The 13,818-nt window shown below is 58.4% G+C and overlaps 1 protein-coding gene across 1 annotated transcript in view; it reads right to left on the reverse strand.

Annotated features, from left to right (window-relative positions):
* Positions 1-235: 235 nt before the first annotated feature.
* Positions 236-13,818, reverse strand: part of DSCC1 (DNA replication and sister chromatid cohesion 1) — a 26,748-nt gene continuing 13,165 nt past the window's right edge. Inside the window, 4 exon segments of the mRNA XM_061549088.1 lie at positions 236-1,308; positions 1,843-1,900; positions 1,903-1,990; positions 12,433-12,596. Coding sequence (XP_061405072.1) covers positions 1,200-1,308; positions 1,843-1,900; positions 1,903-1,990; positions 12,433-12,596 — 419 coding nt within the window. The 3' untranslated portion in view covers positions 236-1,199.

Here is a 13,818-nt window from a genome sequence, read left to right on the forward strand (position 1 = left end):
GGGGGGGGGTAACGCGAGCCGATTTAGAAATGTGTGAAATTATATCGCGCATGAGTCATTGGTGGATAATCATGGATGAATCTTCCAATATAAAAAATAAATGTGATAACATTTTAATTGATATGGTAACCGAGAACGATATCAAAGACCTTTCTAAACGCGTTGATAGGAAGCAATTTTGGTTTTCAAGCTCAACCCAATGAGCGCGAACAAATGACGTTACGCACGCAGAGGCATCCGTTGATTTTTTTTATTCGCTTGCAGTTAGTAGCTAGTTAGGATATACCTGGCAAAATGGACAATTGATTAAAATATTGATGTTCATTATTCGGACATTTATTTCTCAGAACCATGTTGGTCTAACTAGGTTGAAACTAAATTCAAGAAGGGGAAGTTGACGGTAAGCCCAAACAATTTCAGAAACACAGTCTCCATCAACATCAGCCATACGAAGAAGATGATGTGTTTGAGAAGATATGTTTGTGTAAGGTGGCCACGCATCCGAGTGCTATCCAGGCCCAACCCCCAACTTAGCTGCCGAGATCTGCCGAGATCGGGCCACATCTCGGGTGATTTGGTCGTAGGCCTTGTTCCTGTGTTCTTCAATGCAAGGCCACCGCGGGCCCACTGGCAGCCCCTGGGTGGCCTTCAGTGCGGCTCCCTGACGTGCGGCCCTCCCCCGACAATACACAACAAAATGTGAAAACAACCTCCTACCCCCACATCATCATCGTGCTGCTCTCAAACCCCCAATGGTTTCAAATATGGTGGCCCTCGCTCACACCGATTGTGATGCCTTATCGGCCAATGTGTCCCCCCCCCCCCCCCCTCTGAAAATTAGCGAAGATCACTGCCTTGTTGGGTATCCTAGAAGAGCCTCGTGCAAATAATACATACAGGTGAAACTAGACGACTCACACATTCACTTTAAGAAGGAAGACTCGCCGTACTGACGCACACAGTTGTTCGGTTTCTCCTGCGAAATGTATTTGCCTGCGTCACCGACCCCCTTTGACTTTCAGCGGCGCTCTTCCAACCAAACGCACCGGCGCAACAAAAAAAAAGAACTCGTTGGGGTACAGCGGCCATCTCCTGCCCACCCTGCCTCCAGTTTTTCCGTCCCGTTCCTCCTGGGCGTACTGGGGGCCCCCCATAGGCCGGGCCCCCCCCCGTAGTCCCGGTCCCGGCTGCGGCGGTCCTCATGACACGGAGCGGCGAGAGTTGAACACCTTGACCCCGCTGTGCGTGGAGGAGCGAGCGTGCTTGGTGAGCAGCGCTGAAACGCTCTGCTTCTCCGCACACAGATCGCTGGGGGCGAGGGGCACAATGGGGTGGGGGAGGGGGGTGGTGGGTGGGAGAGGCAGTCTCGGTCAAAGCAGCCTCCACAGGAGCTGGGAAATTCACACGAAAGAGAGTTCACTTCTCCCAATGCCAGGTTGCTGTCCACAAAACATTTCCCACACAGCAAAGTTTACAGAATGTGATTGTATTACATAGGCCATCCCGGAGGTCTGTGTTGTGTTCAGCGACTACGATAATTAAACACAATAATGGGTGAGCCACGCTCTCTCCGACACACAACCGGGTGAAGTGCTGAACTAGTAATAAATTGGCACGGTTTTGTTTACGTGACAAACCCCTTACTAAATTGGCCATGTCACGTCGGGTGGTGGTGGCGGGTTGCACGACACATTTATATTCACCCGATCTAACCCCCCAAAAAACAACAACTCTAGTGTGGATATTGGTCACGAAAGCCCCTTAACTACTACTACTATGCGTTAAACCGGGCGCGTGGGAGCATTGGCGGGGAGGGGAGAGTCACCCAGAGGAGTCACTCACCGGACGTAGGGGGCGATATCCTCCTCCGTCCACTTGTCGCGGAGGCTGAAGAGCTTGGAAAGCGCTCCTGGGGATCGTCGGGGAGGTCCTCCACCCGCAGCAGGGAAATCACCTCCGGTCGAGCGGCACGCTCCACCAGCGCCACGCCCTGAGCACCGCCAGAAGAGATGTGAGGACGACTCAGAGAGAGAGGACGACTCAGAGAGAGAGAGGACGACTCGGGGAGAGAGAGACTGCGAGAGTTCGTAAGCGCGGGCGTTCGTAAGTGTGGGTGGCGTTCGTGAGTGAGGGTGGCGTTCATGAGTGTGGGCGGTGTTCGTGAGTGGGGGTGGCGTTCGTGAGTGTGGGTGGCGTTCGTGAGTGGGGGTGGCGTTCGTGAGTGGGGATGGCGTTCGTGAGTGGGGGTGGCGTTCGTGAGTGGGGGTGGCGTTCGTGAGTGGGGGTGGCGTTCGTGAGTGTGGGTGGCGTTCGTGAGTGTGGGTGGCGTTCGTGAGTGGGGGTGGCGTTCGTGAGTGGGGGTGGCGTTCGTGAGTGGGGGTGGCGTTCGTGAGTGGGGGTGGCGTTCGTGAGTGTGGGTGGCGTTCGTGAGTGGGGGTGGCGTTCGTGCGTGGGGGTGGCGTTCGTGAGTGGGGGTGGCGTTCGTGAGTGTGGTGGCGTTCGTGAGTGGGGGTGGCGTTCGTGAGTGGGGGTGGTGTTCGTGAGTGGGGGTGGTGTTCATGAGTGGGGGTGGTGTTCGTGAGTGGGGGTGGCGTTCGTGAGTGGGGGTGGCGTTCGTGAGTGGGGGTGGTGTTCGTGAGTGAGGGTGGCGTTCGTGAGTGGGGGTGGCGTTCGTGAGTGGGGGTGGCGTTCGTGAGTGGGGGTGGTGTTCGTGAGTGGGGGTGGTGTTTGTGAGTGGGGGTGGTGTTTGTGAGTGGGGGTGGCGTTCGTGAGTGGGGGTGGCGTTCGTGAGTGGGGGTGGCGTTCGTGAGTGGGGGTGGTGTTCGTGAGTGGGGGTGGCGTTCGTGAGTGGGGGTGGCGTTCGTGAGTGGGGGTGGCATTCGTGAGTGGGGTGGCGTTCGTGAGTGGGGGTGGTGTTCGTGAGTGGGGTGGCGTTCGTGAGTGGGGGTGGCGTTCGTGAGGGGGGGTGGCGTTCGTGAGTGGGGGTGGCGTTCGTGAGTGGGGGTGGCGTTCGTGAGTGGGGGTGGCGTTCGTGAGGGGGGGGGGGGTTCGTGCGTGGGGGTGGCGTTCGTGAGTGGGGTGGCGTTCGTGAGTGGGGGTGGCGTTCGTGAGTGGGGGTGGCGTTCGTGAGTGGGGTGGCGTTCGTGAGTGGGGGTGGTGTTCGTGAGTGGGGTGGCGTTCGTGAGTGGGGGTGGTGTTCGTGAGTGGGGTGGTGTTGTGAGTGGGGGTGGCGTTGTGAGTGGGGGTGGCGTTCGTGAGTGGGGGTGGCGTTCGTGAGTGGGGGTGGCGTTCGTGAGTGGGGGTGGCGTTCGTGAGTGGGGGTGGCGTTCGTGAGTGGGGGTGGCGTTCGTGAGTGGGGGTGGCGTTCGTGAGTGGGGGTGGTGTTCGTGAGTGGGGGTGGCGTTCGTGAGTGGGGGTGGCGTTCGTGAGTGGGGGTGGCGTTCGTGAGTGGGGTGGCGTTCGTGAGTGGGGTGGTGTTCGTGAGTGGGGGTGGCGTTCGTGAGTGGGGGTGGTGTTCGTGAGTGGGGGTGGCGTTCGTGAGTGGGGGTGGCGTTCGTGAGTGGGGGTGGCGTTCGTGAGTGGGGGTGGCGTTCGTGAGTGGGGGTGGCGTTCGTGAGTGGGGGTGGCGTTCGTGAGTGGGGGTGGCGTTCGTGAGTGGGGGTGGCGTTCGTGAGTGGGGGTGGCGTTCGTGAGTGGGGTGGTGTTCGTGAGTGGGGGTGGTGTTCGTGAGTGGGGTGGTGTTCGTGAGTGGGGTGGCGTTCGTGAGTGGGGTGGCGTTCGTGAGTGGGGGTGGCTGTTCGTGAGTGGGGTTGGCGTTCGTGAGTGGGGGTGGCGTTCGTGAGTGGGGGTGGCGTTCGTGAGTGGGGGTGGCGTTCGTGAGTGGGGGTGGCGTTCGTGAGTGGGGGTGGCGTTCGTGAGTGGGGTGGTGTTCGTGAGTGGGGGTTGGCGTTCGTGAGTGGGGGTGGTGTTCGTGAGTGGGGTGGGGTGGTGTTCGTGAGTGGGGGTGGTGTTCGTGAGTGGGGGTGGCGTTCGTGAGTGTGGGTGGCGTTCGTGAGTGGGGGGTGGCGTTCGTGAGTGGGGGTGGCGTTCGTGAGTGGGGGGGGCGTTCGTGAGTGGGGGTGGCGTTCGTGAGTGGGGGTGGTGTTCGTGAGTGGGGGTGGCGTTCGTGAGTGGGGGTGGCGTTCGTGAGTGGTAGTGGTGTTCGTGAGTGGGGGTGGCGTTCGTGAGTGGGGGGTGGTGTTCGTGAGGGTGGTGTTTGTGAGTGGGGGTGGTGTTCGTGAGTGGGGGTGGTGTTCGTGAGTGGGGGTGGTGTTCGTGAGTGGGGGTGGCGTTCGTGAGTGTGGGTGGCGTTCGTGAGTGGGGGTGGCGTTCGTGAGTGGGGGTGGCGTTCGTGAGTGGGGTGGCGTTCGTGAGTGGGGGTGGCGTTCGTGAGTGGGGGTGGCGTTCGTGAGTGGGGGTGGTGTTCGTGAGTGGGGGTGGCGTTCGTGAGTGGGGGGTGGTGTTCGTGAGGGTGGTGTTCGTGAGTGGGGGTGGTGTTCGTGAGTGGGGGTGGTGTTCGTGAGTGGGGGTGGCGTTCGTGAGTGTGGGTGGCGTTCGTGAGTGGGGGGTGGCGTTCGTGAGTGGGGGGTGGCGTTCGTGAGTGGGGGTGGCGTTCGTGAGTGGGGGTGGCGTTCGTGAGTGGGGGTGGTGTTCGTGAGTGGGGGTGGCGTTCGTGAGTGGGGGTGGCGTTCGTGAGTGGTAGTGGTGTTCGTGAGTGGGGGGTGGCGTTCGTGAGTGGGGGGTGGTGTTCGTGAGGGTGGTGTTTGTGAGTGGGGGTGGTGTTCGTGAGTGGGGGTGGTGTTCGTGAGTGGGGGTGGTGTTCGTGAGTGGGGGTGGCGTTCGTGAGTGTGGGTGGCGTTCGTGAGTGGGGGTGGCGTTCGTGAGTGCGGGTGGCGTTCGTGAGTGGGGGTGGCGTTCGTGAGTGGGGGTGGCGTTCGTGAGTGGGGGTGGTCGTTCGTGAGTGGGGGTGGTGTTCGTGAGTGGGGGTGGTGTTCGTGAGTGGGGGTGGCGTTCGTGAGTGGGGGTGGCGTTCGTGAGTGCGGCTGTTCGTAAGTCGAGGACTGCCTGTACTATTGAAGTACCGGTGAAGACACTTGACGCCGAGGTGGAGGCACACGGATATTTATTCAACACAGCTCGTATGTGACATACAGCACTGGAGGGGGTATCGGCCCCCTCACCCGACTAGCTAAGGATACACTTCCTAGCTAAGTCCTAGCCTGCCTCACAGTCCTCCACTACTGGGCTAGGGGAGGCTACTTGGCCCGACACTGGTAAGTCGGGCCGGTACCCGGAGTCCCAGACCAGCTCTTAGAAGAGCACCGGCTCTGGCTTTCGGGACCACGCCGCTGGCTCAGTCCTGTTCGGCCCTGATAAGGACATCGAACGAGGGGAGTCCAGGGCTCTATCTAAGACGTCTTCAGCCTTCTTGGTTAACTATAACATAACTGAACTCGAGGCCATATAACGTCCCCTTTTATACCCAACCCTCCTTGAGGGGTGGGGCCCCGGGGGATCATAACGCCAAACCAGCCCCCCCCAGGGTGTCTGGCTCGGACGTCGCAGAGGGCATCTCCCTGTGCACACACGTAGCCCCGCCCACTGTGTTTGTTTCCCATAGACTGCCATACATAACGGCCCTCTCTCTAACACCCCTACATCCCCCCCCCCCCCGCATAGCTTGCAGCCGTCCCGGCTGCCAACATACAGAATGACAATAAAAATGAATTTTTACCGTAACCGCGCGTGTGCCTCACTAATTTTCAACAATAACAAGAACGGCAACAAGAACACCAAAAAAATGCACAGCAAGAAAAGAAAACAACCCGACGCACCCCCCCTTGAATAAATACGAATTCCGTAAGAAACAAGCTATATACAATTTGCAGGGAAGCCACCATACACACAACAGCAGGTGAGCACAACGTATGTAAATTCAATGGGCAGGGAACACACCCCCCCACACAACACACAATGAACACAACATATATACACATCTTGCGGTCTCACAACAGTCTGCGCATTTTTGCGCGTGTCCTTGCGGCGGGCCCCTCACACGGGGAAACCCCGGGTGGCGGACCGTCAGGTGGTAATCGTCCGTCCCGGAGTGAGACCTCCTCTGATGCCGTGTGACCGTTGGTATCCCCAGAAGGGGTGGTCGGGCGTGAGCCCGTCAGTCTCGATGCACCTGGAGGTGGCACGGCCGGCAAGGCATTAGGTGAGCGCGGCGGAGACGGACCTAGTGAGTCGGTCGACCCCCCACACGTCTGGCCACGCATGTGTGAAGTGGGTTTGTGTACCGCGACGAAGGGTTTCAACCGAGAGGGGTGCACGAACCATCGCCGCTTCGCCCATCGAATGCGCACGCACTGTGGTCGCAAGACCTCGACCACTTCCACAGGGCCCCGCCACGGCCGCGCCAGCTTAGGGGAGGTAGCCAGGGGCACTTGGGGACAGTGCAACCATGCCTTGTCCCCCGGCTTCCACTGTATCACATGCGCCCGACCCAGCCTGAGGCGCTCATTCGCCTTTTGACGGAGGTCCGAGTTCAACCTCGCAGCATCCCGCGCCTCTGTTAATTTAGCCAGATTAAATTTGACGTGGTCAGCCAATTTAGTTTTTCCTTGCGGGTCGGGGATCTGCAGCTGGGCGCGAACAGGCGGGTCGGGTTCGCGACCGTACATGAGGTAAAAGGGGGAAAATCCCGTAGCTGCATGGGGTGCCATCCGGTATGCCGCCAAGACCCCCTGAATATGCAGGTCCCAATCAGTCTGTGAATCTGAGACCTGCTGTGCCATCATTGACGAAATGGTGCGATGCAGGCGCTCGACCATTCCGTCAGTCTGCGGGTGATACGGGGAGGTCCGAATTTTCTTTGTGCCTAAGAGGTCACAGACTTGTTTAAGTAATTTACTGGAAAAATTTTTGCCCTGGTCGGTCAGCAGCCGCTCCGGAGCACCTTTGTCCAGGACGTATCCCTGAACAAAGGCGTCCACGATGGCTGCTGCCGACTGGTTGGCAAGGGGCCAGGCCATGGGCCAGCGCGTAAAATACTCGACCCCTGTCAACAAATACTTATTGCCCCTGGGGGTGGCGGGAAATGGGCCCAAGATGTCCAGCGCGACAAGCTCATTTATTCTGGACACCTTGATCGATTGTAAAGGCGGGTTAGACTCCCGTGCCGGCGGTTTCCGTTGCGCACACCGCGGGCATGAACTCAATAGATCCCCAACATCCCTTGTCATACCAGGCCAGAAAAAATCCAGTTGTATCAGTGCAAGGGTCTTTAGGGTCCCCAGGTGTAACAGGCGCTCATGCGCGGCCCACACCACCTTGCCTCGCAACTCAGAAGGGACGACCAGCCGATGTCGCTGTGATTTGCCGTCCCAATGCATGAGCAGACCCTGCACCATTTCCCATGCACCTGAATCACCTTTCACCCGCCCAGCACCCCCGACGCGACGACGCCACCCGAGGAGGGAGGTATCCTCCATTTGGAGGCGCCCCCACTCAGTGACGGGCAACCCCAACAGGGAATCTCTTCCCTGTTGTTCGATCGAATTATCAGGCAGTGGTTTGTCGTCGTCGGTGGCTGCCAGGATCGGAACCGATTCGTCCCCTGAAGGTCTGCAACGTCCCGACCCCAGGAGGCATGCACATTCCGAGGTGGTTGGCATGCGTGACAGAGCGTCCGCGTTGGTATGGCGAACGCCCTTACGGTAGGTGGTTTCAAAATCAAAGTCCTGGAGAACCTCCAACCATCGAGACAACTGTCCCGATGGTTGTTGAACTCGCAGGGCATACTGTAGTGCCGCATGATCTGTGCGGACGGTGAAATGCCGACCGTACAGATATGGGCGATACTGTTGGATGAAAAAAACAATTGCCAACAGTTCCCTACGGGTGACACAATATCTTTGCTCCGCAGGAGACAACACCCGACTACCGTACGCGACCACCCGTTCAACGCCATCAACCACCTGGGAAAGCACACCCCAATACCCGTGTTGCTCGCATCGGTGTCGAGCAAAAAGGGCTTCGAAAAATCAGGGTAAATCAAGGGAGGGGCTTTTACCAGGGCGTCCCGAAGGGAGCGGAACGCAGCCTCCTCCTCTTGACCCCAGTGGAAACGAACCCCTTTAGATGTTAAAGCGTGCAGGGGTTTAGCAATTGTCGCAAAATCAGCAACAAACCGTCGATAATACGACGCGAACCCAATGAAACTCCTGACCTCTCCCACCGAGGTGGGAGTCGGCCAGGAGCTGACACACTGCGTTTTGGCGGGATCGGTAGCAATACCTGAGCGTCCCACGATGTGCCCCAAATAACGCACCGAATCACGCAACAAATGGCATTTTTGGGGCTTGAATTTCAAATTAGCAGCCCGCATCTTTAGGAAAACCGCCCGCAACCTCTGGAGATGTTCATCAAAAGTTTTACCAAAGACGATAATGTCATCCAAATAAATGAGGCACGACTCCCATTGCAGTCCAGCCAAAACCAATTCCATCAAACGCTGGAAAGTTGCCGGCGCTGAGTGTAAGCCCATCGGCAACCGGTTGAATTGAAACAAGCCGTGCGGTGTACGGAAAGCAGTTTTAGGCTTTGACTCATCGTCCAGAGGAAGCTGCCAGAATCCCGAAAGTAAATCGAGTGTGGAAAAGAATCGCGCTCCCGCCAAGGCGTCAAGCGATTCATCCATCCGAGGGAGCGGGTATGCGTCGGCAACCGAAATTTTGTTAAGACGCCGGAAGTCAACGCAAAACCGCAACGAACCGTCCTGCTTTTTAACCAGGACGATCGGCGCTCCCCAAGGGCTGGTGGAAGGAGAAATGATGTCTGCGGCCAACATGTCATCAACAGCCGATTTGACATGGTCCTTTTCGGCGGGACTCAACCGAAACGGATTTTGGCGAATTGGCGCGCTGTCACCCGTGTCAATATGGTGACGCAGCAAGTGAGTACAACCCAAATCATATTTATTTCGACTAAAAACGTCGGAAAATTCTCGCAGTAGTGTTTTAAGTTGTTGACGCTCTGAATCGAACAGGTCCGTCGATCCCGCACAAAGCGCCTCGAGCCACCCTTCATCGCTGTCCGAATGCGGTCGCGACGCAGGGACAGTGTTGACGCGATTTACGGCGGGTTCCTCACACGGCACCGGCGTTGCGTGAGCAAGCACGGTCCCCTGTGGGACCACCACCGTCCGCGAGCCCACATTTAGGACCGCGATGAAGGGTTCACCATCCCCTCTCACTATGGTCTGGGCCGGAAGTAAGTCAGGTCCACTAACCCCGGCCCTAGACGGTCCCAACAGTACCCCTTGTGCCCCAGTACCCTTAACGAGGGGCCGCCGAAGTTTCAAGGGTACCAACATTTGCGTCCCCGGAGGGACGCGTACCGTTCTCTCCGCGAACGCCGGCACCGTCGCGAACGCCGTCCGAGTCGCAACCGGTGATGGCAGAAACGCCATGCGTCTGCCCGACGGAAGCTCTATACAACCCTGGTCGATCAAAATTACAATCGGCATTTTGGCCAGGAAGTCCGTCCCCAGCAGGCACGGAACCGCCAGCGAGGAAGAAACAAAAATCGGCCCAGACAATTTTATTTCCCCGATACAAATTTGGGCACGAATTTGTCCGATGATGCCAAGTGAGCCCCCGTTAGCCGCATAGAATGGTATGTCAACAGGCATCAAGGGACGACTCCGGACAGGGAGAATATTATAAATCAATTCCGAAATAATAGTCGCCGATGCTCCCGTATCGACCAGGATGCGCACTTCAACCCCGTCGATATACCCCACAACGGCCGACGACCCCGACAATGTGGCTACCACACGATCGGCCAGCACGGACCACTGGCCGGGTTCGATATGGGTACCCGGAATGGTGCGCGATACCGGCCCCCCTCTCGTTGCGGTGTTTGAGTGCGTGACGGGTGTGTGTGTGGGCCAAACGTGTGGGGTGCCGCGACTCGCCGGTTTTTGATGGTGGAGCTTGGGATGAGGCCCGTCGTCCCGGTGAGGTGTCGTCCCGCGCTGACGAGGAGAGCGGCACCCCGAGGCGACGTGGCCCCGGACGCCGCAGTTAAAACACCGTGGGAGCGGCGTCGGAGGTGACGAATGGTCGGAACGGCCCGACCCGTCCTGGCCCGGCCGTGCACTTGTCGCCTGTTGCCGTCGGTGGTCGACGGCGTAGAGTTCCTCCGTCGGAAGGGTGGCTGCAGCCACCGCACGCCCCGCCGACGCCCTGCTGGCTTTTCGTCGGAGCGACAGGAGGTTGGCGTGGAGGAGCCTTGCCGCCTGGAGCGACGTCATCTCTGCATCCTCCTGCGCGACCACAGCGATGTCAAGGTCGTCAGCCAGGAGGAGTATTTTCTCCGTCACCATAGCGTCGATGCCGTCGTCATCCATACGGGGGAAGGCCGACTTGGCCATCGCCAGGAGGCTCGTTCGGTACGCCAGGGGCGACTCCTTTTCACCCCGCTTGCGGTCGTAGAACTCCTGTCTGCATTCCGCCGATGGTCCGTAGACCCCTCCCAGCAGCTGCAGCGCCATCGGTAACGTCGCCCGCCTCTCTTTTGGTGCCGATGTGAGGGCTGCGAGCGCGTCGCTGTCGAGGAGCGCCGGCAGCGCGCAGAGAGCCTCCTCGTCTGTCCACCTCGCCATCTCTTGATGGGCGAGGAATCGTCTGCGGAACCCGGCCCAGTCCCCCTCCGCGCCGACGAACTCTTTCAGCGGGCGCAGCCTCTGATGGAGTGCAGCTGTCGTTGTTGATTCCCGCGGGCGGATGTCACCTCCACTCGGCTGTGCGTCGGTACGAGCGGCCGATGGGATCGCCTGTCGCGGTGGTGATGACGTCGCGGCTTCAGCGACGGCGATGCCGGAGTGGATGTGTAGGCTGGCCACGCCCCGAACAGCTGCAGCGTCGATGGCGGGAGATTCAAACTCGGGCTGCTCCGAAATGGCGGGAAGGCGCCCTGGTCGTTGGCCCGCCTCGCCCCGTGCTGAATCACCGGCCCCCAGCTGCGTGATGGTCTCCAGCGTGGCGGCAGCGGCATATAACAGCTCCGCCAGCCTCCCGTGAGCCAGCCGCAACGCGTCTGACTGTGGTCCTTCTTGACTCAGATGCCCCGGTAAGGAGACATCAGGCCCCGGCTGCACCATGGCTTGTGTAGCCGTCTCGGGCTCGACGATCTCGGCAGTATCTTCCTCTTGCGGTACTTTGGTCCGCGCTGTCTTCCGTGTGTCCATGTTCGAGTTTTACTTCTGACACCAGTTGAAGTACCGGTGAAGACACTTGACGCCAAGGTGGAGGCACACGGATATTTATTCAACACAGCTCGTATGTGACATACAGCACTGGAGGGGGTATCGGCCCCCTCACCCGACTAGCTAAGGATACACTTCCTAGCTAAGTCCTAGCCTGCCTCACAGTCCTCCACTACTGGGCTAGGGGAGGCTACTTGGCCCGACACTGGTAAGTCGGGCCGGTACCCGGAGTCCCAGACCAGCTCTTAGAAGAGCACCAGCTCTGGCTTTCGGGACCACGCCGCTGGCTCAGTCCTGTTCGGCCCTGATAAGGACATCGAACGAGGGGAGTCCAGGGCTCTATCTAAGACGTCTTCAGCCTTCTTGGTTAACTATAACATAACTGAACTCGAGCCCATATAACGTCCCCTTTTATACCCAACCCTCCTTGAGGGGTGGGGCCCCGGGGGATCATAACGCCAAACCAGCCCCCCCCAGGGTGTCTGGCTCGGACGTCGCAGAGGGCATCTCCCTGTGCACACACGTAGCCCCGCCCACTGTGTTTGTTTCCCATAGACTGCCATACATAACGGCCCTCTCTCTAACACCCCTACACTATTGTAATAAAGGACTCTTTCACTGTGTCTGTCTCCGTTGTCCTTTATTTGGGTTCTTACAACTTCGCCCCACACGGCCCTCGCTCAGAGCCTTCTCCACCTCCCGCTCGGCAGCCCCTCTGCTGCCGTCGCTCACGTAGCCTTTTCTCCTGACTCCCGATGCAGCTCCGCTGCTGGCTTTCCTCTCAGCCTCTCCGCCCTTATGCAGCCTCTCGGCTGCTCTCTCTACAGCCCCACCGCTGCTCCCCGTCTCCCCCGTGCCCGGACACCACTGGCCAACGGTGCCGAGTCCCGTCCTGTGGTGATCACGCCACTTTCCACTCCCTGCCCTGCGTGGCCTCCTCCCGTCTTTATTCTTACACTCTCCTCCCGTCTCTTCCGGTTCCCGCCCTTAAGAGCTTTCCCTTCTCCCCCACGTGACCTAACTCCTCCCCCCATTACGTCATATCTGCGAGGCCGTTTACGCCCGCATTACACTATCAACGATCAGACAGCTCGGGTCTTGGATTGGAGGGAACCCCTCACCTGCAGCTGTCCCAGCTGAGCGTCCATGCCCTCGGGCACGCTCTGCCTCCACACGTCGCAGAACTCGGCCAGGTTGAACTTGACGCAGCCCTTGAGCAGCATCACGGCGAGGGCGCGGCACACCCGGTCCTCGTGTAGCGAGTACACCGCCCCGGTCGCACCGCCTACACGGCAAGGGTGGGGAGGCACACCCTGTTGAGTATAGCGAATACACCGCCCCGGCCGCACCGCCTACACGGTAAGGGGGGGGGAGGCACACCCTGTCGAGTATAGCGAATACACCGCCCCGGCCGCAACGCCTACACGGCAAGGGGGGGGAGGCACACCCTGTCCTTGTGTAGCCAGTACACCGCGCCGGCCACCCCGCCTACACAGCAAAGGGAGAATGGGGTGCCACACCAGCCGGCATACGGCACAACACAATGTGGATTTCTATAACTTTGGAATGCAACCGCATCTCTGTGCAAAGTCAATGGGTTTCTGTGGACATGCGAGTCCATAGACTCTGCGTGCGTCTACAGAACACAATGTGAACATTTACGTACAATTAACCCTTTTCCCGCTCCGAGACATCTGCAAGTTGCAGGGTGGGTTTCCCGTTCACCGCTGATTCTCGGAACGTGCGAGCGGTTGTCGTTAATTTTATTTAGAGAGGCATAGCATCGCTGTTTTTAAAGACATTGTTGCTCATCACAGATAACTGTAGCGTCACAACCGCACTCTACGATAGCTGGCGCCAAACTCTGCCACACGCCTTCCTAAATGCCCTTTTACTTCCGATTCCATTCCGATGATGTGCACGCACGTACACGTACGTCATCGGAATGGAATCAGAAGAAAAACTGACGACTCGCATGAACGGGAAAGAGTTAATAATATAATGTGGCTTTACAAAGCCTCTCAAAGGACACTACAGAAGCAGCAGTGGGTATGTTCATTCTAGACGGAGAAGCAGTCGGTTGGTCATAGGCAGAGCAGAAGAGGGAGGTCGCGAGCCTGGACTTGAACAGAGCGAGGGAGTCGACAGCACGGATGCTTGGGGGGAAGATTCTCGCCATGGTGGTGAGATGTTAACTACCTGGCCTGGTCTGCAGGAGGTTGTGGGTTTGATTTTGACCCTGACGCCTGCTGCTGTATATTTGGAGTTTGCATGTCCTCCGCGTGGTCGCGTGGAATTTTCTCCGGGTCTTCCGGTTTTTCCCTCCACATTTATAATCAAGCGTTTAGAGTATTTGGCTGCTATACATTTCCACGTGAGGAGCCACTTTGTGGGCTATCATTTGTGATGGCCAGTTCACTTCTGAAAAAGAGCTACGTAGCTCAGTGGGGCTTTACCTGGTAACATAAAAAATAGTTTATAGAATGTCCACGAAGCATCGTACCATT

This window comes from Lethenteron reissneri, chromosome 10 (assembly GCF_015708825.2).
Source record: "Lethenteron reissneri isolate LAM-NWPU_2019-01 chromosome 10, ASM1570882v1, whole genome shotgun sequence".
In the NCBI taxonomy this organism is placed as follows: domain Eukaryota; kingdom Metazoa; phylum Chordata; class Hyperoartia; order Petromyzontiformes; family Petromyzontidae; genus Lethenteron; species Lethenteron reissneri.